This window comes from Hyposmocoma kahamanoa, unplaced genomic scaffold (assembly GCF_003589595.1).
Source record: "Hyposmocoma kahamanoa isolate Upper Pololo Valley unplaced genomic scaffold, ASM358959v1 99702, whole genome shotgun sequence".
NCBI classification, from domain to species: domain Eukaryota; kingdom Metazoa; phylum Arthropoda; class Insecta; order Lepidoptera; family Cosmopterigidae; genus Hyposmocoma; species Hyposmocoma kahamanoa.
Genome location: NW_020656001.1, coordinates 1,127,009 through 1,149,731, shown reverse-complemented (window position 1 = coordinate 1,149,731; position 22,723 = coordinate 1,127,009). Strand labels below are relative to the sequence as shown.

Below are 22,723 nucleotides of genomic sequence, written 5' to 3'. Positions count from 1 at the left end.
CAAGTCAATTTGGTACTTATTTTACCGTACACAAAACTAAATTTTTTTCTTCCCTTTTTGACAAGTTTGAGGAAACCACCAGTGAAAATTCGATATTAAGTTATCAATCTTTTAGAATTCTGCTCATTATCACAGCCCTATGGCATCATCACCTTGCCAAATTTACTAAGTTCATACAAAGGAACGTACCCCACCTTTAATACAAAATTTGCAGAAGTAGTTAATGTACGAATATTATGTACATTTACAAGACAAACTCCACAATCATTCAACCTGTTCTAAAATCACTAATTAAACAAAAGTATTTGGTTGGAGTCTCGCTCCAATTTCATATAGGCGCTTTTCAATATAATTTGTTCAGATCCCGTAGAATTGACAAGCAAGATATTCAGTGGTGTGGAGTAGCACGTGCAACCCTTGGAGTAGCAAATGCGCGGGCGCCGGGCATGGGCGACCGACCTGCCCCCGATAGAGAAGCGTTGTCATTCCGCGACGAGACGCGGCGCGCACAGGATGGCGCAGCCGGTCGCGCTGTTACTGTTGACCCTAAGCGTCGCGAGCGCTGAAATTCTCACGCCACCTTACTTCAACTTGGCGCAAGGCAAGAAAGTGACCGCGACCGCCACGTGCGGCGACGAAGGCCCCGAGCTCTATTGCAAGCTGGTCGGCGCTAACGCCGATCACGACGAACACGTTATTCAAGGACAGGTAAGCGTGAGGCGTCTTTTCGGATCAACAATTATGTGCACAATATCTAACGAGAGAACCAACATAGCTTTTATTTTATTATTGTGTTAATTTGTCTCTTCAAACTTTGCTTGATGTGTAGGTGCGTGTTATTAATTATACGACATTTCAAATACGTTAGAAAATATTTGTGAGTTTTTAACAATCACCTATCTATCATCTGATCTCAAATTACCTAGAAACAGTCGACGTATACGAGGAATATCGTATTATATATAGCTAAGGTTATCGTAAATTTTGTCCAAATACGGATATTTACAGATTAAGCGGTTTCCGCAACAAAACAAGTTATCAAAGCTAAAAATAACTACAATTTAATAGCAATTTATTTGTTTATTTTTATTTATTCATGGAAAACCAACAGCTTTTTGCATTTAATAAAAACAGGAACATAAACATAAAGCCAATTACAGGTTTCCACCTATAGCTTCAAACAAATCATACACGAGTGTTAAACAAACGAACAATAAACAGTATTATACACATATATGTATGTATACACTTACATAAATATAACAACCCAATACTGCACTAATCACAAACTATTTAATAAATTTAGTAACGTCAGTTTAGTACGACGACCCTGTCGTACAAAAACCAAAATTGGTTATCAAAATATCGAAAGCAGGGCGGGTTCATTCATTCTCTCGTCCGGTGATAAAGGGTGCGGAGGTCGTCAGATAAGTGAGAAGATATCACGTAGGCCGTTACACTTCCCTTATCGTCGCGCTTATTACACTTATTTGCTTAATGAGTTCATATGCTTGGCAACCGAATTTTACAACTTCCAATACGTTTCTTGGAACTGCATGGTTAAAGTTTGCGAAATATTATTTCTACCGATTCGACTTGTCGCTTCATCCTTAGAATACGATACGACAAAAGAGTGTGACGTCTCTATTTAGTGCAAACAACTAGTTTAAACACTTTTACGCGTTGGCACTTAATACTAAACTTGATAATCTTTATGTATTTTACGAAGTACCTACAGTTTCTTTTTGAAAAACGACCGGTGACTAAAAAAAATGATTCTAAACTAGAATTCAGAAAAAACATTTACCGCATCCATGGCTCGTACAATGGACCAAGATCATTAAGTCCATATATATTTGAGTAAAAGAAGTGTTAGTGCTTTTATTACTGTATTATAATAGAAAGGATAAGCCGTGGCAAGAGATGATATTCACCGGCGCAAAGAATATTTCTCCAACTATAGAACTGAGCCATCAAAACACGAAACTTACCTGTTAACTCTATTGTATCTAATCTAAGATTAACTGCCGTAGTCATTCAACTAATGAAATTGTTTTGACGCTTCTTGGAACTCTTTACCTCTACGTCTATAATTTAATTGTGTCTGCATTTCATTTATCTATATATTACTAATATCATAAATGGCAAAGTAACTCTGTCTTATTACGTTTTCATGCCTAAACTGCTGAATAAATTTTGATGTAATGATGGGATCTAGGAGGACATAGTCTACTTTTTGTCACAAAAAATTATATCTTAAACGGGTTGAAATAAGGGATGAAAGTGTGTATGGAGAACCGATGAAAGTATAAAAATTTGTGTAGTACAGTAGCCCACTAGATGTACTTATTCTACGCACGCAGACGAAGTCGCATGACACTGACAGGCGCAATTTAATAGCGCGTTTTAGAAAATAGCGTAAGAGGTTCAAAGCCACCTAGCGGCATCTTACCTGAATTAAGTATACAGAGTAAAATAATTCAATAACAATACCTTGTTATTGAATGCCTACGTTATATTGGAGATGCAATTATGTCGGTGTCTTCACAATTACGACAACATGTAATACAATCCTTCCATCTATCCACGTTTGCATTTAATAGTATGACCACTCTATCCTTATTATTTTATACAGAGTCTGTAAACATGACACCATCCGATGATGACTGATAGAAACGTCGAATATTTGCAGAAGCACTGTAATAGATTACAAATCCAGCTAATACGTGTTTTGAATAATCTTCTTTAATTCAATATCTACTAAGCAATGCATTTTATTGCTGTGTAGATGGTCATTAAATTCATTAGTGAGTGATTTAAAAAAATACCCGAAGTCGATAACTACATACCGTTAAATATAAAAATATATAATATGCATTAACTACTTTTATTGTTAATGGAAAGGTAGTTATAGATTGTTAGGAGCTTTATATATTTAATGGCAAAGTTGTCATCAAATATACCGGATTGCAAACGTTATTCAACAGCATTTTTATAATTTAGCATTAAAATTAAACCATAAACAAAGGCAAAACAAAAAAGTGTAACTTTGATGTACATAAAAAACATCCTTAGAAGTTGCAGGCAATTAAGTTGTTCGGCGATTTTCGGCCTTCTACGCCACGAGGTCTTTTTACACACATCTGGGCACCAAATGTGCGGGCGCGCACAGCCGTTGGTGCTGAATCAGTGTAACAACTTAACTACCGTCCGATATTATTATTACTTTTTATGAATTTTTACACATCAATTAGTAAGACGGGTTCCCGGTTGTTTTATTGGGAAATAATGCATAATGAACGCCGAGAGTTCCAAAAAACAAATGACATTGCAGCTGAACTGAAGCTAACAATAATATTAAGTAAGCTGCATTAAAATAAAAAATATAAGTTACTGAAAAATAATCTCAAAATATATAGCAGCAAATAATCAAGGACTTATCCAAATTATCATTCCACGCCTTGACGTCAAATTGCGGGCACAAGCCCGTTACACCAAGTATCACTCACTCCACGGAAAACCGTGGAACTGTACTTCCTAATAATACACGAAACGCCGGAAAGAAATTCTAACTTATTAACTGATTTTGGTTTTGATTTGTTATTATTTGATTGAATAGTTCAATAATTAGGTACCAAAGGTTTTGAAATATATTAGGTTAATAGGCTATCAATAGTTTTCGATAAAATATAAATTAAGTTGGTAGTAATAGTAGGATTACATCAGCAACATTTTTTAGAATCTTTTAGTAGATTTTAATTCTAAAGGTATTTACTTAATTGTGCAAAAGTTTTCTATAACTTAATAAATAATGCAGTAATATTCATAATTTGAAGAAGCTCATTTTTAATTTACTTTTCGGAGCTTTTTTTAATACCTGTATATTGTAAATGGCAAGCTCAGAGCCCTGAAAGCTTATTTTTTTCGCATCTTTTGCGTTCAACTGTGAAAGATAACGAGACAGAGTTGTTTCGTGATGTTTTAATGTTTTAACAGAATTAGAGCGGACTCAGATGGCTTTATCTAACAAGTATTTTTTTACATTCAGTTTTATAATCGAAATATTGTAGTTAGTTATCCGATAATAATGTTCTTCTAATAACGAGTTAATAAAGGCACTATTATAAATATTTTTCCACGACTATTCAATGTACAATCTGTCGGCTAAACAATAGTGCACACTGGCAAACGTTTAACGAGTAAAATGTTATATTATGCAATTATACTACTTTTTTATATTACACTATAGGTCATAATTTTGCTGCGTTATGCACTTCAATGTAATTGACTGTACTGACTGTTTTTTTTTCATACAAAGGTGAATTTAAGTTTAAAGATATTATAGTTATTATTAAATATCTTTATTCTTTAACTAAACATACTAATGGAACATTTTTGAGTTAGGTATGCGACTTTTGCGACGCGACGAACGAGGCGAAGAAACACCCACCCGAGTACGCCGTGGACGGCATGGAGACCTGGTGGCAGAGCCCGCCTCTGTCCCGCGGCATGAAGTACAACGAGGTCAACCTAACTATAGACCTCGGACAGGTAAGTCTGATCTTTTTTATATTTTTTTTATAACAGCAAGAGACGGGACGAACATGTCGTGCGCCTGGTAGTAAGCGACACGCCTATTCTTAATAGTTGCAATTCCAAGAGCTTTCAATCGCAATGATCTTATGGGCACCACCACTGCGCCTGTGACCCTGAGACACAACTTGACAAGTCCCATGTGCCTGTAATCAATCATCAGCACCCTTACCCTTCTAAACAGGACCGCAATCATGTTCACGTTACTGCTTGGCGGCAGAAATAGGTGAAGTGGCAGTACTGAAATGGACGAACTTCTTCACAAAGAGCTCGACTGCTACTAAATGTTCTATTGATCTCATCTGTTCTGTAAATGCTTATTAATTTCCCAATATTTCGGAACGGATACACGATCCGTGGTCGAGAGTTGACGGAACAACTTTAAGAGCATCTGTCGACAACTACCGTCGTCTTGATTGTTTGATAAGAAACCTGTAAACTGGCAATAATCATTTAGGTATGTAGTGAATAGCCAAGGAAGCCTTAAAGTCTGTTCAATAAAATTTAGAACTAAATACCATTTAACGCTTGTCCCACATGCTGTATAAGAGTTTAAGAGGCAGCGATTGGTGGTACTACACCATAGTCCACCAATTTTGTGGAACCATCATTGGTTAGTTAATGTAGTCAATGTTGAATGGTTTATAGTACATTCTTGCACAGGCCGGGAAGTAAGGGATTCCTGGACGAGTATGAGTTACAAGGACGAGCGACAGCGAGACCTTGTATATAATACGAGCGAAGCAATCACCGTTCCCGTCGAGGCATATATAGAATTTTTCTTAAATATACTCGCAAATGTTTGCATTAATTACAAAAAACGAACACGGTAAGTTTATCATTTATGGACCGTGTGACTTCTTCCCAGCCAAAGCCTAAAGAACTATGTAAACAGGCAAAAGAAAAACTCATACAGCCAACTGTCCAACGTTCACAATTGCGAGAATTAAAAATACGGTCTATAATAATATTTTATCAAATAACAAATTTTACTATTTATGGCTAAAAACTTGATGCCATTGGCGTAGTAAACATCGGCGGCGACAACGTTTTTTGGAACTCTCCGACTAAAGCAAATGAGATGAGTTGCAATAGAGCTCCTTGTGAAAGAGTTCGTCCAGGGAAATACTGCCACCTTACTTATTTCTGCCGCCAAGCAGTAATGTGAGCATTACTGCGTTCCGGTTTTGAAGGGTAAGAGTGCTGATGAATTACAGGCATATGGGACTTTTCAACTTGCGTCTCAAGGTGACGGGTGCAGTGGCAGTTTCCCACAGGACGTTGAGATTTAAAGCTCCGCAACTATTCTGGACAGGCGTGTCTCTTACAATCGTCCCGTCACTTACTATAATAAAAAAGCGCACCACAAAGTTTTCAACAAGTAACAATTGTTTTTTAAAATATGAATCTAAAACAGACCTACCCAAAACTGATTAAACGTGTTGGATTTTGTACAAATCGGGAACTGGATGGTTTCGTCGGAGACACGCCAGCGTCCTGCCTCCCGAAATAGATGTTACAGTGCGTAAAGTGCATCGACCTCGGTTACTTCATCGTGGGCCGCACGCGCAGCGTCTAACAAAGACTGAAAACTAGCTTTTATCGCGGATGTTATGGCACTATTGTGCAATGTTATATGGCACGATTTGATTCAAATAAAGACCCTAAGGCGTGGCAGGAGGAGCGAGATCATAATTCATAAGAGTAGGTGTCTCTGTACTTTTTTCAAATTTAATATCACGATGTTTTAGTACCATAGTATTCAATTATTTTTAACCGAGTTCAAAGAAGGAGTACTCTATTGTATCTTTCTTTTTTTGTACGGATTTTTGAACCGATTTTGAATGTACTTTTTTGTTGGAAAGACGGTACCTCGGCAGTGGTCGCATTTATAACTTGAAGAAAGTCTATTCCACCTCTAAGGGTGACAAATTAGGGGATGACGGTTCCGCGCACTTTCCGGTAACCGACCGCAATAAAACTTGGCAAATATATGTCAATCCACGCGCTTTTGATGTCGGTTGTTTTTTAGTACTCTGTACTGACATTATTTTGGTGGAATTTCTCCACTGGTTTATTATAATTACTAATGCAAAGATCCAACACTAAGAAAAATTCCTTCGATCCGGCCGGATACGAACCAGCTTCTTCAGCATACCGTGTCTGATGTTCTCCGTAATGATGGTAATGACGATGAGCTATTGAAGTAACCAGCAGATCTTACGAATTTTTCTATGTACTTGTTAGTTTTAAACCAAAGAACAAAGATCTGTATTCATTTGAATATTTTTAAGCAAAATAGACACACGTATGCCCATTATCAACCTTATGCCGCTTACAATAAGAACGTTCCCATAAGAACGTAATTATATGTAGGTATATATATATATATATATATATATAGATATTATTATCTTATTAAGTACTTACTTCATATGCATTTATTCATTATTGCTGCATGTACAATATGTGTCAAATTGATCTTAAAAACTGTCACATTGACAGTACATGAACCCTATTGGGCATTGTAATTTATAACAATTTAATTAATATACATAGGGGATTTATTAATTATAGACTGTTTTCACGTGTACTATCTAATAAATGAAGTCGAATTATTTCGTTATCAATTGATATTCAAAAATAACAGAACGCAATGGCGGCTAAGCGAAATTAAAAAAAAACTTAAATATAATGCCAAGCGAAATTATGTGCTAGATCTCGCATCTCACGTTTGACGACTTATTTTTCTCAAAATAATTATTTGTATACACTTCCGGACACACAATTCGAGCCACCACGCATTTTCAGTATTAAGCGCCCTCAATGTCTTCTTCTTATCTTCAAATTAAACAATGTCTGATTAATCAAAAACTACTACACAAATTTGAAACTAGTATACTAAACTTCGTTTCCATAAGTCCTTGTTGGAAATTTGGATTTGCAAAACCGGGGGAAAACTTTTTCTTCGATGATAACACTGTATTTGTACTCTAGTCCTTTACGACAAAAATGAGAGGTGGCTCAAATTATGTGTCTGGGAGTATATTTACCTAGATAATTTTAAGGATGATTGCTTAGAATAATAACGCATAGAATGATAGTTTCATACGAGTATCAAACGAACTGTCACAAGTGAGGCAAAAATCAAATTCATGTAGGCTAGTTTTAGTAGTAGGTTAATTTTCGGTTTTAGTGAATATCTATATAAAAATACAAGTTGAAACGCGTTACTTCCTCGTTTAATGTGATGTTAGTATCTATTTTATGTTTGTCTGACGTATTTTTACACTCATTTACCGCACGTTTCGTCATTTTAAGCTAAAATTCTTGAGCTGTTCGCGGTGCAAGGTGACCTTGAGCACTGAAGGCCCGCCCGCTCGTGTAGGCCCATTGGGAGCGCTTCAATTTGCCTCACTTAGCGCGTGCGGACTAGATTTCTATGCGTTATTATTCTAAGGATGATTGTAATCAAAATACAGCAAATTTCAATATCTTTAAAAACATGTAACCTTTCATTTCGTCAGAATTAGAAATATCAGGAGAATAAACTACCATGAAGCAGCTTTTTCCTCTTGTGGACAGCTTGTCATTAAATGACGAATGTTCGTAATGTTTATACTATATAATGTATATAAATATATAGATTCTTCCAAGCCCTAGACGTAATTGAATGCTTAAGTAGGACAAATGATATTGACGTGTTCAGCAACACTGACATGAAAATTTCTAACACCCGCTGGTTACTATATGGAGATATGGTCGACGCTCAGAGCTCTGTGGCCCAAATTCTGCCTCTTACCTTTAGCTGGTGATCGACTGAACCTTTATGTGATTATAACTTACGTGTTTAGTTATAAATACTGTAAGTGTAAGTTGTAGAAAATAAATAAATACATTTGGGCGAAAATTGTGTCCTATTGTCGGAAGTGCACAACCTTACTGAATCCGCTTACCTGGCAAACCCAACAACCCCTAAGCAACGCCTAGAGTTTCTTGTTCATTCTTCTCAGGGACTCTGCCTTACGAATGAGCAGTAGAATTCAATCATTATGACAATTTAAAGTGTAATTTGCTTGTTGTTGCTTAATATTTGATGAATAAAGTCTTTTTTTCATAATATCAAGTGACGGGACGAACGAGTAGTACGCCTGATGGTAAGCTACACGCCTGTCCATAACAGTTGCAGTGCCACTCAGAGCTTTAACTCGCAAAGATCTGAGGGGCACTGCCACTGCGCCCATCACCCTGAGACATAAGTTGACACGTCACATGTGCCTGTAATTTCACCGGAACACAATAATGCTGACATTACTGCTTGGCGGTAGAAATAGGTAAGGTGGCAGTACTACCCTGGACGAACCCTTTCACAAGGAGCTCTACTGCTGCTTTATTAACTTGTAGTTACTTGGGGTAAGCACAAGAGCTTTTCAGTTTTCCAGTTTTATATTATTACTTATGCTACTCAGTTTCTTATTGCTTTGCGAATTTGCGACGAACGATTTTCGACATATCTTACTTTTGGTATAATAAAGCTACGTCATAAGTGCTTTTAAAAGATTTATTTATTTATTCAAAACAATAATATGTACCTACTACATGAAAGAAATCAAGTATACAGGGTGTAATCGTTAAGTGTGCCCAGGCAATTATTCCGTAAACATAAGAGATATCAAAAACGTTTAAACTGATATCGAGATAACGATATACAGATAACGAAACTAAATATATTATATACGAAATAACTGCCTATAAATAAAGTAATAAAACTATATTTTAATTAAATAAAAACAAAGTGGTTTATTTTTTATTAAGCACAAATTTCGTATTCAAAGCAGTTGTTAGCAATCAAAACTTTTCTACGAGCGTTTAATATTCTACTTTTGGATATTTGTAGTTGTTATATTCAATGGGTAACGTACTTTCGATATCAGTTTAAAGGTTTTTCATGTCTCTTATATGTACAGAATAATCGCCTGGGCGCATTTAACGAAATTTTATAACTCTCCTATTTAAGCAAAAAAAGTTGCCGACTTATTACATTCGTAGAATTTTTAAATATCTTTCATGAAAAGTTGTCATTTTGAAGATGTGGCCTTATTACCTCAAGGCTAGAGTTAATAGTATTTTTTTAGAGAAACGCGTACCTTTGTCGTTTACATCGTCATTTGGCATTTGGCTACAATATCGTGATCCAGCGTGTGTCTATTTTATCATCAAAAATTAGATTTAGATTAAAACATCCTTACAACCTTAAGTTATACATTTATTTATTATTTTTGTCAGTACTTATAGCCAGGGCTTGGAGTCATAATTAGCATTGATCAATGTCACGATAACTATCTTGAGAAATATACCTGCACATTTATAAAATTAATTAGTACGAAAAAATACGGAGACGTATCAATGTCAGTCTGAAAAAATTGATTTCCCAAAGATTTTTCTACGTAATTATTTAGCTTTCTCATTGTTAGTCATTTTCAGTTAAAAATTATATACACATAATCTAACCTCAGTACAGAGTACTAAAAAATTCGACCTCAAAAGTCGTTCATCCCCTAGTTTACCACCCTTAGAGGTCGAATATTTTCTTCAAATTTAAATGGAACCACTTCTGAGGTACCCTCCTTCCAACCAAAAAAGAATCCTCAAAATCGGTTCAGAAATGGCGGAGTTATCGAGTAACATACATGAAAAGAAACAGTCGAATTGAGAATCTCCTCCTTTTATTGAAGTCGGTTAAAAACTATGAATAAGCGTGTATAATTATCCCATGTACATAATTATCAGATCGTGGTCAAAGAAAACAAATATATTGTTAATTTCAATGCCGACTCCTAACAACAATAATAGTTTTTTTCCAGTATTATATTGTTAAGAAAAATCCGACTGGATTCGGACCAACGTCTTCTACCAAACGTTATGCCAACTAACCCAGTGAACGAAACAATGGACATTAAAAAATTCTATTTCGTTTTTTCGATTTTTGTATTAATAAAATTCACATACAAGTAAGTTAATATCATGCAAGTATAATATCATTGCGTGGCGGCGAAACGTGTTCACTTTCAATAAATGTGATTAAGTACATTACTAAGACATAATAAGAATTGTAATATTAAGAATGATTAGTACAGAGTAGAAAAGAAGGGTTTTATTGAAAAGGTATCATCATCAACTAAAGGCTAACTAGTTATAAACCAAGTGTGTTTTATAAAAGAGGCCGTAAAACAGCATTCGTGGAAAGCCAGACGGATGCAGTGGGCGGCGAGCAGTGACCAGTGCAGATAATAAAAACTTTATTATCGCGTAATGTCTATGTACTTTTTAGTACTCAATAACGTATAGAGTGTACTCTAACAACGCGTTCCATTATACCGTTAAGTAGGTGCTACTTAGGAATTCTGTCGGAATTATGTTAGTAGCTGAAATATGGCCAGTATTTCGATATCATCTCATATATTTAGAATTTCTGATATGTGAACTAAATTTCAAATAAAACGTGTACCAAACAATATTTCGTTGATTAATATTATATGCAATCCTGGTATAATGAGGGTTCTTAAAGTCGAGCACCGTGTACTTTAGGTACGAGAACTAAGTAACAGGTACTAGAGGTGTAATAATTGCATACAATACTTTTTCTATTAGTAAATAAAATAATGAAACAGAACCATGTATTTAATATATATTTTGTTGACAATCCCCGACAACAAACGCACTTTTTTTTTTAAATAAATGTTAACCCAATTATTAGGTACTATAGAGCCTCTTCTTATATTTATACGAAAGCCAAACAAACGCTACAAAACAAAAACCAAAGAAATAGTATTTTAAACAATATTTTTTTTAATACAAAATTGTGGCCCTGTTGCAAGACTTTTAGGCCAATTTAACGTACAGCGTTTGAGTAGTGTCTTATTAATTGATATTTTAATTAGCAAAATTACGACGTTCTCTTTTTGAAACTCATTATAGTTCTGTGTACAGTAGGTGTACTATAATTTTTCAGCTCAGTGCCGAATGTCTTATAGAATTTTCATTTAGTACTAAAAAGAGCGCTTTTTTATGAAATTATAATTGACAGATTAAAATGCAATTATAGAAACAATCTATTACGCATCTTTCAGCTATTATGGCCACAACTGCAAAATTACGACTTTTCAGAAGGGCTTAAAAATTCTATAAACAAAATTTGTCGATAACTTTCTTATGCATACATTTTAGTTACAAAGTTTTCACATATCAGTGCGAATTAACCATCTTTAGTACCTACAAAATACGAGGTCGTAACTATACCGACAGTAATTAAAAGGTTGTCTAAACAAAACGTTCATCTTACAAATACATATGTAAAGTACTCAATAGTCGAGTTTATTCTTTTATTTTATTTGCCGTCTAAATCGAATTAAAGAAATGTTTTGACTTTAGCTACAAACCTGCATGCGAAATTCCCTTGGTCCATAAAAACCAAAAAATGTTTGTATAGGATTAAACTGTAAACAAAGCCTTTCTAAATCAGGAATTCCACGTGGCGTACGTGTTTGTGAGGATGGGCAACTCACCACGACCTGGACTCTGGGCACTGGAGAAGTCCTCGGATTACGGGAAGACATTCAAACCCTGGATGTATTTCTCAGATTCTCCGCAGTAAGTTCACTTTAACATAAACGTGAATGATATTCGCTTCGGGAGCATCTTTATTTATTTAATAGGCTTACCAACGTCTGTATACAATATTACTTATTACTAGTGTTGCAACGAATCGTATTTCGCCTTCAGGCCGAATACCGAATATTCGGCCCGGAGCGAGGCCGATTATTCGGCCAAACTATTCGGCATGATTAATGATCTTACGAAAATGTTGGCGCGCAAACCGCATTATAGCAAAGATACATATATATAAGTTAAATTAAATTAAACCGGTAATGATGCATGATTTTGTAAAAAGAAACAAAAGAGGAAATTTAATTTTCAAGTTTATAATTCAAATTTATGACATCTTAATGAAGAAAGTAATTGTTTATTTCACGTCAGTTTGATTAACTTTCAAAAACTTAAATTTATTTTCATTTGCAAATAAGAAGTACTGGGTTGTTTTCGTACCGTTTATTCAATCATGATTTCGTGACAAAATTATATAATAAGTAGGTAGTGTTCATTTGATTGCTACCTGTTTATGATCTCATAGAAGTTACTATTTGTGATAATTTACTGTATTTTATTATTTCTTCCTCCTTTTTTTAGGTATTCGGCCGAATAGTGATGTAATATTCGGTATTCGGCCGAATAGCAAAAAAGAGACCGAATAAGCCGAATACCGAATATTCGTTGCAACTCTACTTATTACATCTTATCATACCTTTACAAGAGACGTAATTGCTACAAACATTTAGAGGTAAACACAACATGCACTAAAACAGAACTATGTTTAACTAAAATTTAAAATAAAACTAACGAACTTTTACAAATAACAATATGATTAGAAATTGATGCGTACACATTATTAGACTGAACTTAATAAATTAAAAATTTTCTTACGAGAATTTTCTTAAGAGGAGAGTCAAAGGTGGACCGTCCTACACAACCTTGCAACTGGCGCATTTGAGCCAGATACGGTTTTGCGAAATGGATCAATAAATGGAGTAATTTTGTTACGAGGATAATCATTATAATCCTCTGCTATTTCCCACCAGTATTTACTTCAAACATAAATTGAGAGTCTGTGTATGACAATTTAGAGAAATCATATAAACATAATATTACAGTTAGCTAAGTTTTGGTTTCATGGATGGATAGATGATAGGTACTTGAAGATACAGAAGCCAGTTTGTAATAATATTATCAGTTGTTCTTTCTGGGGAGCAATGGTTAGTTAATTTCTGCAAAGAGGTTCGTGTCGATATTGGATACTTAAAGCTGTTAATAAGTATTTTGAGACCCTGATTTCGTAATTAAATACCCGTAGACTTCTTTTCATGTTGAAACAAGTAAAAGTGAAGACACTTCTGCAAATGAGGTCGACAGAAACTAGAACCAAGGTACCTACATTTTCTTACTTAATGTTTCTGTTTCAAGGGACTGCGAACGATATTTTGGAAAAGAAAGTTTGCAGCCAATCACCAGAGATGATTCGGTTATATGCAGTACCGAGTACTCGAAGATTGTTCCTCTTGAGGGCGGAGAAGTGAGTGTTATTTTTCTATATAGGTACCCAAGTTTCCATGCAACTTTGAGATGGAATAATTGTTTGAGGAAACAGGGTTTTCCAATAAGGACATAACAATTTTGTGTTTCAATAAAACAAATAGTAATTGAGATATCGAAATGAATTTTTCCAGAATTTATTCCAGGCGCAGTACACGTGTTACATTTAAGAATGGAATTCGATCTCGTTCATATGACCGCCGCGAGGACGTTTGTAGTGGTCACACAGCTGGTCAAACAATCGATCTATTGAAGAGGAAGTTTGATAATCGTGTAATCTTGGGAAATGGTCCGGTCGAATGTCCACCTCGCTCATGCCATCTAACGCCGTTAGATACTTTTTATGGCGTGCGTTAACTCGTTGGTTTATGTCAACCCGCCAACAATGTTAATTGAGCTCAGGAACAATATCATACGCCAACTTTTCGGCCGATATGTGTGGAAGAATAGTGGAAAATCGGCTCCAAAGAATTGAACGCTATAAAGTGCTCGCGGTAATCATATGAACGAGATCGAATTCCATTCTTAAATGTTTCTATGAATTCTTAAATTCATATTTACTGCACCTGATATAAATTTCAGTTCGATATGTCAATTATTCCGTGTTTTATTGAAATACAAAATTGTTGTATACGTATTGAAAACTCCGATATATTAGTATCAAGGATTTCATTTGTAAACAAGTTGTTTGATAAAAGTAAACTCAAGACTAAAACAATAACAAAACTCGGACAACAACAACGTAACTAGGAACGTTCACATTGTTCAACGTTATGTAAGTTGCCTTCGGACTAATTGTCACCAATTTTTGAAAGAAATCATATCAGCTGACTAAATAAGTTAATATCTTAGATCCCGATTTCCCTGCTGACTTACCGGCCGTCGGCGAATATGTATTTCAACTCATCGGTGCTGCAAGAATGGACTAGAGCCACCAATGTAAGGTTGCGACTATTGCGGACTAAAAACTTATTGGGGCATCTCATGTCTGTCGCTAGACAAGATCCCACGGTCACCAGACGGGTAAGTGCATCCCTAGAGATATCAGGAAACTTTTAAGACGAAATTTACTAGTTTTTTTTTCGATCAGCATATTAGATACAACCTCTAATGGCTTTGGTTGATTCAGCATAACAGTGAAAGTGTTGAAAACAATCAATTTGGATAAAAAATTGTAATATTAAGTATATACACTGATTACTATACGGTGTGAAAACACGATACCTAAAAATGTTTCACGATAGAAGAAAACAAAAACTTACCTCAAAATTTTACAAAAAAAGTCGTTGTATTCAATAGTTACTTTACAAATACTTATGATATTTTTTATATCAACTGAGCTAAATAGAATACGTATACTATAAACATTTTTCAAATGGTTTTCATGTCGTCTGTAAAAAAAGAATTCTGAAATAAAGCCGTGTCCCTGCCGCTGACACGAGCAATAATACCGATTAAGTGCGGGATAACATTTGAATTCGAGCAGATGATAATTAGCAAAATGTTAATGCTCCTTATATAATTAATAAATGAAATCTTCCACAGGTAAAATGTGAAACAGTACAACTCTAGTGACAGCTCTGTTTTTGCAGTATTTCTACAGTATTAAAGACATCAGTATCGGCGGGCGCTGCATGTGCAACGGACACGCGGATGTGTGCATGCCGGCTTACCCGGAGAGCAACAGCAACATCCTGGTTTGTCACTGTCAGCACAACACTCGTGGCCCCCAGTGCACCGAGTGCCGCACAGGCTTTGAGCAGAAGAAGTGGAGAATATCGCAGAATTGGGACCGTTTTTCTTGTGAACGTAAGTAACCTATGTTGTAAAGAAAAGTGTTGATTTTAACAGCTATTAACTTTATACAAAGCACAAGGCCGATCTTGCATGGAGTATTGCAATCACCTGCGGGATGCGCATAAGCTCCATCAACGTTCCGCCCCCTTTTAACATCGGACATTTAGGTGTGTATACCAGTATATCATCCTTGCTTGGTCGATATTCCCGTCAGCAGCTTGATTTTGATTGCCTCTCTTGATTTCCAAGTCGAAGTGAATAATATTGCGGGTGGACTATTTTAATTAAAATCAGGGCCCAGGCGTACTAAGCATTTTTCGTCATCATTTGTTATTCGCACAGCCAAACCATGGAATACCCTGCCTGCGATTGCGTTCCGAGCTCATACAACCTGAGTATCTTTAAGATGCGACTGAATAGGCGTCTTCTGGGCGAGCTTGATCCATTGTAGATTATATCTTTGATCCAGGGTTAGGCAGTGGCAAGTCCATTAACTTTAAAAAAAAATTTGATTCAAAGAGTCGATTTCATACTGAATTTTTTTTTGTAAGTGCGCATTTGACCTCCATTTCACCTGATGGAAAGTGATGATGAGGTCAACGACGTATTATGCACACCTAAATAATACCTATTCACTCTCGCCTTGAAAAGGTCTAAGTTATAGCGTTCGGGGAATAAGGCCGCAGGTAGGGAATTCCACTCTCTAGCCGCTCGCCATATAAATTTGGAAACGTAACGCTTCGAGCGAATTCTGGGAATATCCACAATATAGGGGTGGAATCGCAGCCCACGTCTCGTCGCCCGATGATGGAAAGGGGAAGGCGGAATCAAATTATGCAATCCCATTGCACACTCTCCGTGATATATCCTGTAGAATACTGATAAGCAGGCAACTTTACGGCGGCGTTCAAGGCTCTGCAGCCTCTCCTCTACTAAATTCCGAGTCAATGATATTGTATTAATATATATAACATATTATAGATATTTATAAAAATTTTAATATAATTAAAATTTTTGCAACAATGATCGATGTTGTTGAGTTATTCGAACTAATTATCTTCTACAGCATGCAATTGTCACAACCACACGACCAAGTGCGTCTTCGACCCTGAGGTGGATGCGAAGCGCTTGTCGTTGGACATTCACGGGCGGTACGAGGGCGGCGGCGTCTGTCAGGATTGTCAGCATAACACTGAGGGAATTAACTGCAATAAATGCAAGCCTAAATACTACAGACCCTATGATAAGAGCTGGAACGAAATAGATGTTTGCCAACGTAAGTATTGTAGCGTTCTTAGTTTCACAAAGATCAAGAAGTTTTTAAAAATAACAATAATAACTATCAGTCGTGGGACCTAATGGTTAGACCTAGCGCCTCTTGATTAGGGGTTCGTGGGTTTGAATCCGAAATTTCGGTGGAAAGAAACTGTGAGAAAACCTGGAAGTGTACCACGGAATACGAAATACGAAGCAGCGATCAACGTTTACCTTCGTATCGGACCGGATTTACTCTGAAACGTCAAATGACAGTTTTCGTATCGAATTTTGACATTACTTTCATCGTAATACTGACATACGTAGTAAGCATGAGTTTCGTTGCGGACGCAATCACGTAGTATCGTATTTCGTTACGTTGGGGATTTTTGAATTTTAAACAAACGCTCTTTGAGTAACAAAAAATCGACCTCAAAAATCTTTCACCCCTACTTTGCCACCCTTAGAAATGGAATTATAGCCTTCAAATTTAAATGTGACCACTCTTGAGGTACCCTTATTTCCTACAAAAAAAGAATCATCAAAATCGGTACACAAAGTTATATATACATAAAAAATATACAGTCGAATTGAAAACTCTTCCTTTTTTGAAGCCGGTTAAAAATGTGACGAATATGAAGCCTTTGTCTGTGTACGCGTCATCGTAGCTGCCAAAAGAATAGACTTAAACCTTAAACGCTTTATTTAATTTGATGGCGAATTTAATAGGGATAGTTCTCGGCTATGTTATGTTGTTCTGTATGTTATGCCGTCTGGGGTCCATCATAATAAGGTACACATTGAACGATTAGAATTTTAGTATCCTTTAGTCTTAGAATAATAACGCATAGAATGATAGTTTCATATCAAACGAACTGTCACAAGTGAGGCAAAAATCAAATTCATGTAGGCGTAAGCAACTTGTATCTACGCTCGTCGGCACGCACACAAATATACAAATAATGATGCTATGGAATTGCATGGAAACGCGTTACTTCCTTGTGGAATGTGATGTTAGTATCTATTTTACGTTTGTCTGACGTATTTTTACACTCATTTATCGCACATTTCGTCATTTTTAGCTAAAATTCTTGAGCTGTTCGCGGTGCATGTTGACCTTGAGCACTGAACACCCGCCCGCTCATGTAGGCCCATTGGGAGCGCTTCAATTTGCCTCACTTAGCGTGTGCGGGCTAGGTTTCTATGCGTTATTATTCTAAGACCTTTAGTATCCAGTATAAAGTTTAGTAACTTTAGAGCTCCCTGTGAAAGAGTTTGTCTAGGGAAGTCCTGCCACCTTACCTTTTACGGCCGCCTTAATAGTGAGCTGTAATGTGAGTGTTACTGCGTTCCGTCCGGTTTGGAAAGATAAGGGTGCTGGTGAAATTATAGGCACATGAGACTAGTCAACATTATGTCTCAGGGTGATCATCGCAATGGCAGTGCCCCTCATCTTTGCGATTTAAAGCTCTGAGTGCTTAGAACAATAACTGTCACAAGTGAGGCAAAAAGCAAATTCATGTAGGCTAGTTTTAGTAGTAGGTTAATTTTCGGTTTTAGTGAATATTTATATAAAAATACAAGTTGAAACGTGTTACTTCCTTGTGGAATGTGATGTTAGTATCTATTTTATGTATGTCTGACGTATTTTTACACTCATTTACCGCACATTTCGTCATTTTTAGCTAAAATTCTTGAGCTGTTCGCGGTGCAAGTTGACCTTGAGCACTGAAGGCCCGCCCGCTCGTGTAGGCCCATTGGGCGCGCTACAATTTGCCTCACTTAGCGTGTGCGGACTAGGTTTCTATGCGTTATTATTCTAAGTCTGAGTGGCACTGCAACTGCTATGGACAGGCGTGTCGCTTTCCATCCGGCGCACGACTTGTTCATACCGTTACTTGATATCATAAAAAAAAATTATAAATATTTTTTATTTGAAGTTTGTAAATGAGATTTAAATGATACTGCTCGACATTTTAAGAAATTTATCTCAGGTTTTTCAGAAGTTTTTCGGTTTTTTTTTTCAGATCTTTAAATTACTGTAACGTTCGTACGTATGTACAGAGTGATAAAAAACCATTGAGCAGCAAGAACGGTGTGGGGGCAGTGGGCGGAGTCATGCGCGAGTTTATGTATTTGACAGACAACAAAGTATTAAACTAACGCGCGATGCGTTAGCGCAGGTCTGTCGTCGCGCGGCGCGACGTGCTGGTGCCTAGGCGTCTAGACAACTCGGCGCCGTTCGATCGCTCAATATTATTTACTATTTTGGGTAACCACGCCTTAGAAATCATTGGGAAATGTTAACGTAAAAAAATGCGGATTTTTGTTTTGTTTTATCTCTCTAATGTGTTCTATTACTGAATGTTATGCACAGGAAAAAGATGGGCAGTGTTTTTTTTATCACCCTACATATAAATGTATACGATGTTTACAATATAAAGCCTAAACGTTGAATGATAATGCGATGATAGTTTCTGGCATCGTCGAAACTCTGTAAACGCTATGAGATCAGCAATGATGTCATGCTTTATTTAGTTTATGTAATTAAATCTTTTTTTGTTCACTTTTAATCATTAAAAGTGCCTTTATTACAGGGTTATTTGCAAATTATAATATTAACAACCTCGCAGGACTATATTACTAACGTCATGAACATTTGTTCCATGACTTTTAATTATTTACCACATTTAAACAGATAGCTCTATACGTGATAACTCTATGCAAAATGTAGAAGTCAGAGTGGAGGTCATCGGGTAGGAAGCTTGCTACTGTTAAACTTATAACTTCACTAGCAAATACAGATCTAAGAAGTGTCAATATATTAGGGGTTAAAGTATGAAATTGCCGTTTTATTGCAATAGGTTCTTTGAATTTTCATAGAATCTTCATGGTTTGAGGTTTTCGAATGAAACTTTTTTCAAATGGTTTCTGTGATTTTTTTTTTTTTAAATTTGAAACATTTGAATATCGACTTTCAATTGTTTTTGTTATTCAATTTAGACAAGAAAGATGGATACTGCGAAAATTCGAGTGATTTTTGAATACGAGTTCCGACGCGGAACTAACGCAGCAGAAACAGCCCGCAATATCAATGCTGCGTTTGGAGAGGGGTCTACTAATGAACGCACCGTGCGATTTTGGTTTAAACGCTTTCGTGATGGAAATTTCGACTTAAAGAACGAGTCACGAGGAAGACCGCCCACACAGGTGAATAACGATGAATTAAGAGAGATAGTGGAAGCCGATCCTAGTCAAACTACCCAGGAATTTTACCTTGTTACCTTACCCACAATATTGACTCACTTGCGTCAAATCAATAAAATAAAAAAATACGAAAAATGGGTGCCTCATGATTTGACTGATCTGCAGAAAGAAACGCGTGTTGAAACTTGTGTTGCCTTGTTGAACCGGTACAGAAATGAAGGAATATTGGATCGAATTGTAACATGTGATGAAAAGTGGATTCTTTATGATAACCGGAAAAGAAAAATGCAATGGCTGACCCCAGGTCAAATGCCACAACAGTGTCCTAAAGCAAAACTTACCAATAAAAAGGTAATGGTAACTGTTTGGTGGTCTCAGCATGGTGTTATTCACTATAGTTTTCTCCGATCTGGTCAAGCAATAACGGCAGATGTCTATTGTGCCGAACTCCGAACCATGTTGACAAAACTAGCAGTAAAACAGCCCCGACTCATGAATCGATCTTCACCATTATTGCTCCACGACAACGCGAGACCTCACACAGCACGAGAAACCATTTTGACCCTTCAGGAACTGCAGCTAGAAACCATTCGTCATCCTCCGTATTCACCAGACCTTGCTCCAACGGACTACCATTTTTTTCGTGATTTGGACAATTATCTACGTGACAAGAAGTTTTCTTCCCAGGAGGCAGTACAAAATGCTTTCACACAGTTTGTGCAGTCTAGATCGTCGGAGTTCTATCGCAAAGGCATTAATAACCTTCCCATTAGATGGCAGCAATGTATAGATAATAATGGCAACTATTTTGATTAAATAAATTTGTTAAAAATTTAAAAAATAAACAATTTAGATTTTCAGTACAAATCGGCAATTTCATACTTTAACCCCTATTATTATGTTTAGAAAAAAGTCATGGTACAAATGTTACTGCGAAGTTGTTAGTATTTTTTATATAATCTTGTATAGACATTTTAAACGAATTCAATAAAGGAGGAGGTTCTCCAATTGACTGTATTTTTGTGTGTATCTTACGCGATTACTGTGTTTGTGAACCGATGACTTGATGATTATATTTTGTTGATACTCAGTACTGGTCCTATTTAAATTTCAAGTAAAAATTCCACCTCTAAGGGAAGCAAACTAGGAGATGAATCCGGGTTCCTCGCACTTTCCGGTAACCGATTTCAATAAAACTTTGCAAATAGATATGTAATTCGACGAACTTTTGACGTTGGTTTTTTAAACAAAAATCTAACTATTTTGGTACAGCAGCGTCCTAGAACCACACGATATCTCTAACGCAGAGCTCTGTTTTCGTTCACCCGTTATTGAAAAATTTTAAATAAGTAATTTATGAAAAATATATGAAAAATTTTACCAATATCGTTACTAACACCGTGTGTGACTATTAGGTCCCATGTCGGGTTGAAATCGTTAACACGGTACCACTTGTGTACCTCCTTTCTGTCTAATGAAAAATGCCTAGAGATATAATTATTTGATCTTCCAGCTTGTAACTGTGATCAGCACTACTCGACTGGCAATTGTCAAGAGGGAACAGGTAGATGTGAATGCCGCAAAGAGTTTAATCCACCAAACTGCGACTCTTGCGCATACGGCTATTTCGACTATCCTAACTGCAAACCGTGTACCTGCAACCTTAATGGCACCGATGGTGAACATTGCACTCCTATTGGCGGCATTGTAAGTTATCAAAAGTTTGACTTACGCTATTTTCTATACTCAGAAATTCTCTTGAAGACCTGACGCAACTGTAAAGTGTTCGGATTTTTTTTCTAAAATATTCAAATGTATTTAAGAGTTATTAAATATTCTGCAACTTTATTAGCAGTACAATTAGTGACAGAGTTCGGTCAGGGAAGTACTGCTACCTTATCTATTTCTGCCGCCAAGCCGTAACGTGACCTACTGCGTTCCGGTTTTGAACTGCTGGTGAAATTACAGGCACATGTCCAATCGGAGACTGCCTTAAGTGTCAAATTCAAATGACTAACCATGGGCACTCGAGACTGGATTTCTTCTACACTGACCCTGACATTGGTAAACTACCTATCAACAATTGTCTCATTAGCATACCGAAAAGCACATGGAATTAACATAATCATTGATACACAGCAGAAAGAGAGTTGTGGACAGTAAGGGACCCTGAGGAACTCCGGCAGATCTATCGCCAGATGTTCGGAAGACTAGCCTACTGTCGCTTTCAATTTTTTTTTTATTGCGACTCGGCAAAATGACTGCACCGCGCCTGATGGAAAGTGCGAATACAGTCCAGAGATGAGAGTAACGGATGGAAAACACAAATATCTTCACTCCGTCACTATCATTTTGCCGGTCTGGCCAAATGCTTCTTCACACTACGTTCGAAGGACCCGATGTTATAGAGGGGAGGGAATACATGCGCCGGGAGTCGGTTCCACAATTTGATGGTTCGGCATAAAACGAATTGCCAAACTTTTTAGTGCGGGACGGTATTGAACTGACCGTCCAACTGTGGCAACGCAGCCCGGCACGGGTGGTCCGTTGATGGAAAGGAGAGGAAGGGATAAGGTTGAATAACTCTTCAGAGCACTCATCAATGTATATAACAAAATATTTTTCTCGTATGCTTACACCAAATGGATAGCTCTCGTAAATATAA

The 22,723-nt window shown here is 36.6% G+C and overlaps 1 protein-coding gene across 2 annotated transcripts in view; it reads left to right on the top strand.

Moving 5' to 3' along the window:
* Positions 1 to 506: 506 nt before the first annotated feature.
* LOC113239232 (laminin subunit alpha) overlaps positions 507 to 22,723 on the top strand; it is a 63,928-nt gene continuing 41,711 nt past the window's right edge. For both annotated transcript variants that reach the window (XM_026476142.1, XM_026476143.1), the window contains exons 1-8: positions 507 to 708; positions 4,405 to 4,551; positions 12,116 to 12,243; positions 13,672 to 13,780; positions 14,653 to 14,823; positions 15,393 to 15,609; positions 16,664 to 16,873; positions 21,572 to 21,765. In XM_026476142.1, coding sequence (XP_026331927.1) covers positions 514 to 708; positions 4,405 to 4,551; positions 12,116 to 12,243; positions 13,672 to 13,780; positions 14,653 to 14,823; positions 15,393 to 15,609; positions 16,664 to 16,873; positions 21,572 to 21,765 — 1,371 coding nt within the window. In that variant the 5' untranslated portion in view covers positions 507 to 513. The remainder of the gene's footprint in view (positions 709 to 4,404; positions 4,552 to 12,115; positions 12,244 to 13,671; positions 13,781 to 14,652; positions 14,824 to 15,392; positions 15,610 to 16,663; positions 16,874 to 21,571; positions 21,766 to 22,723) is intronic.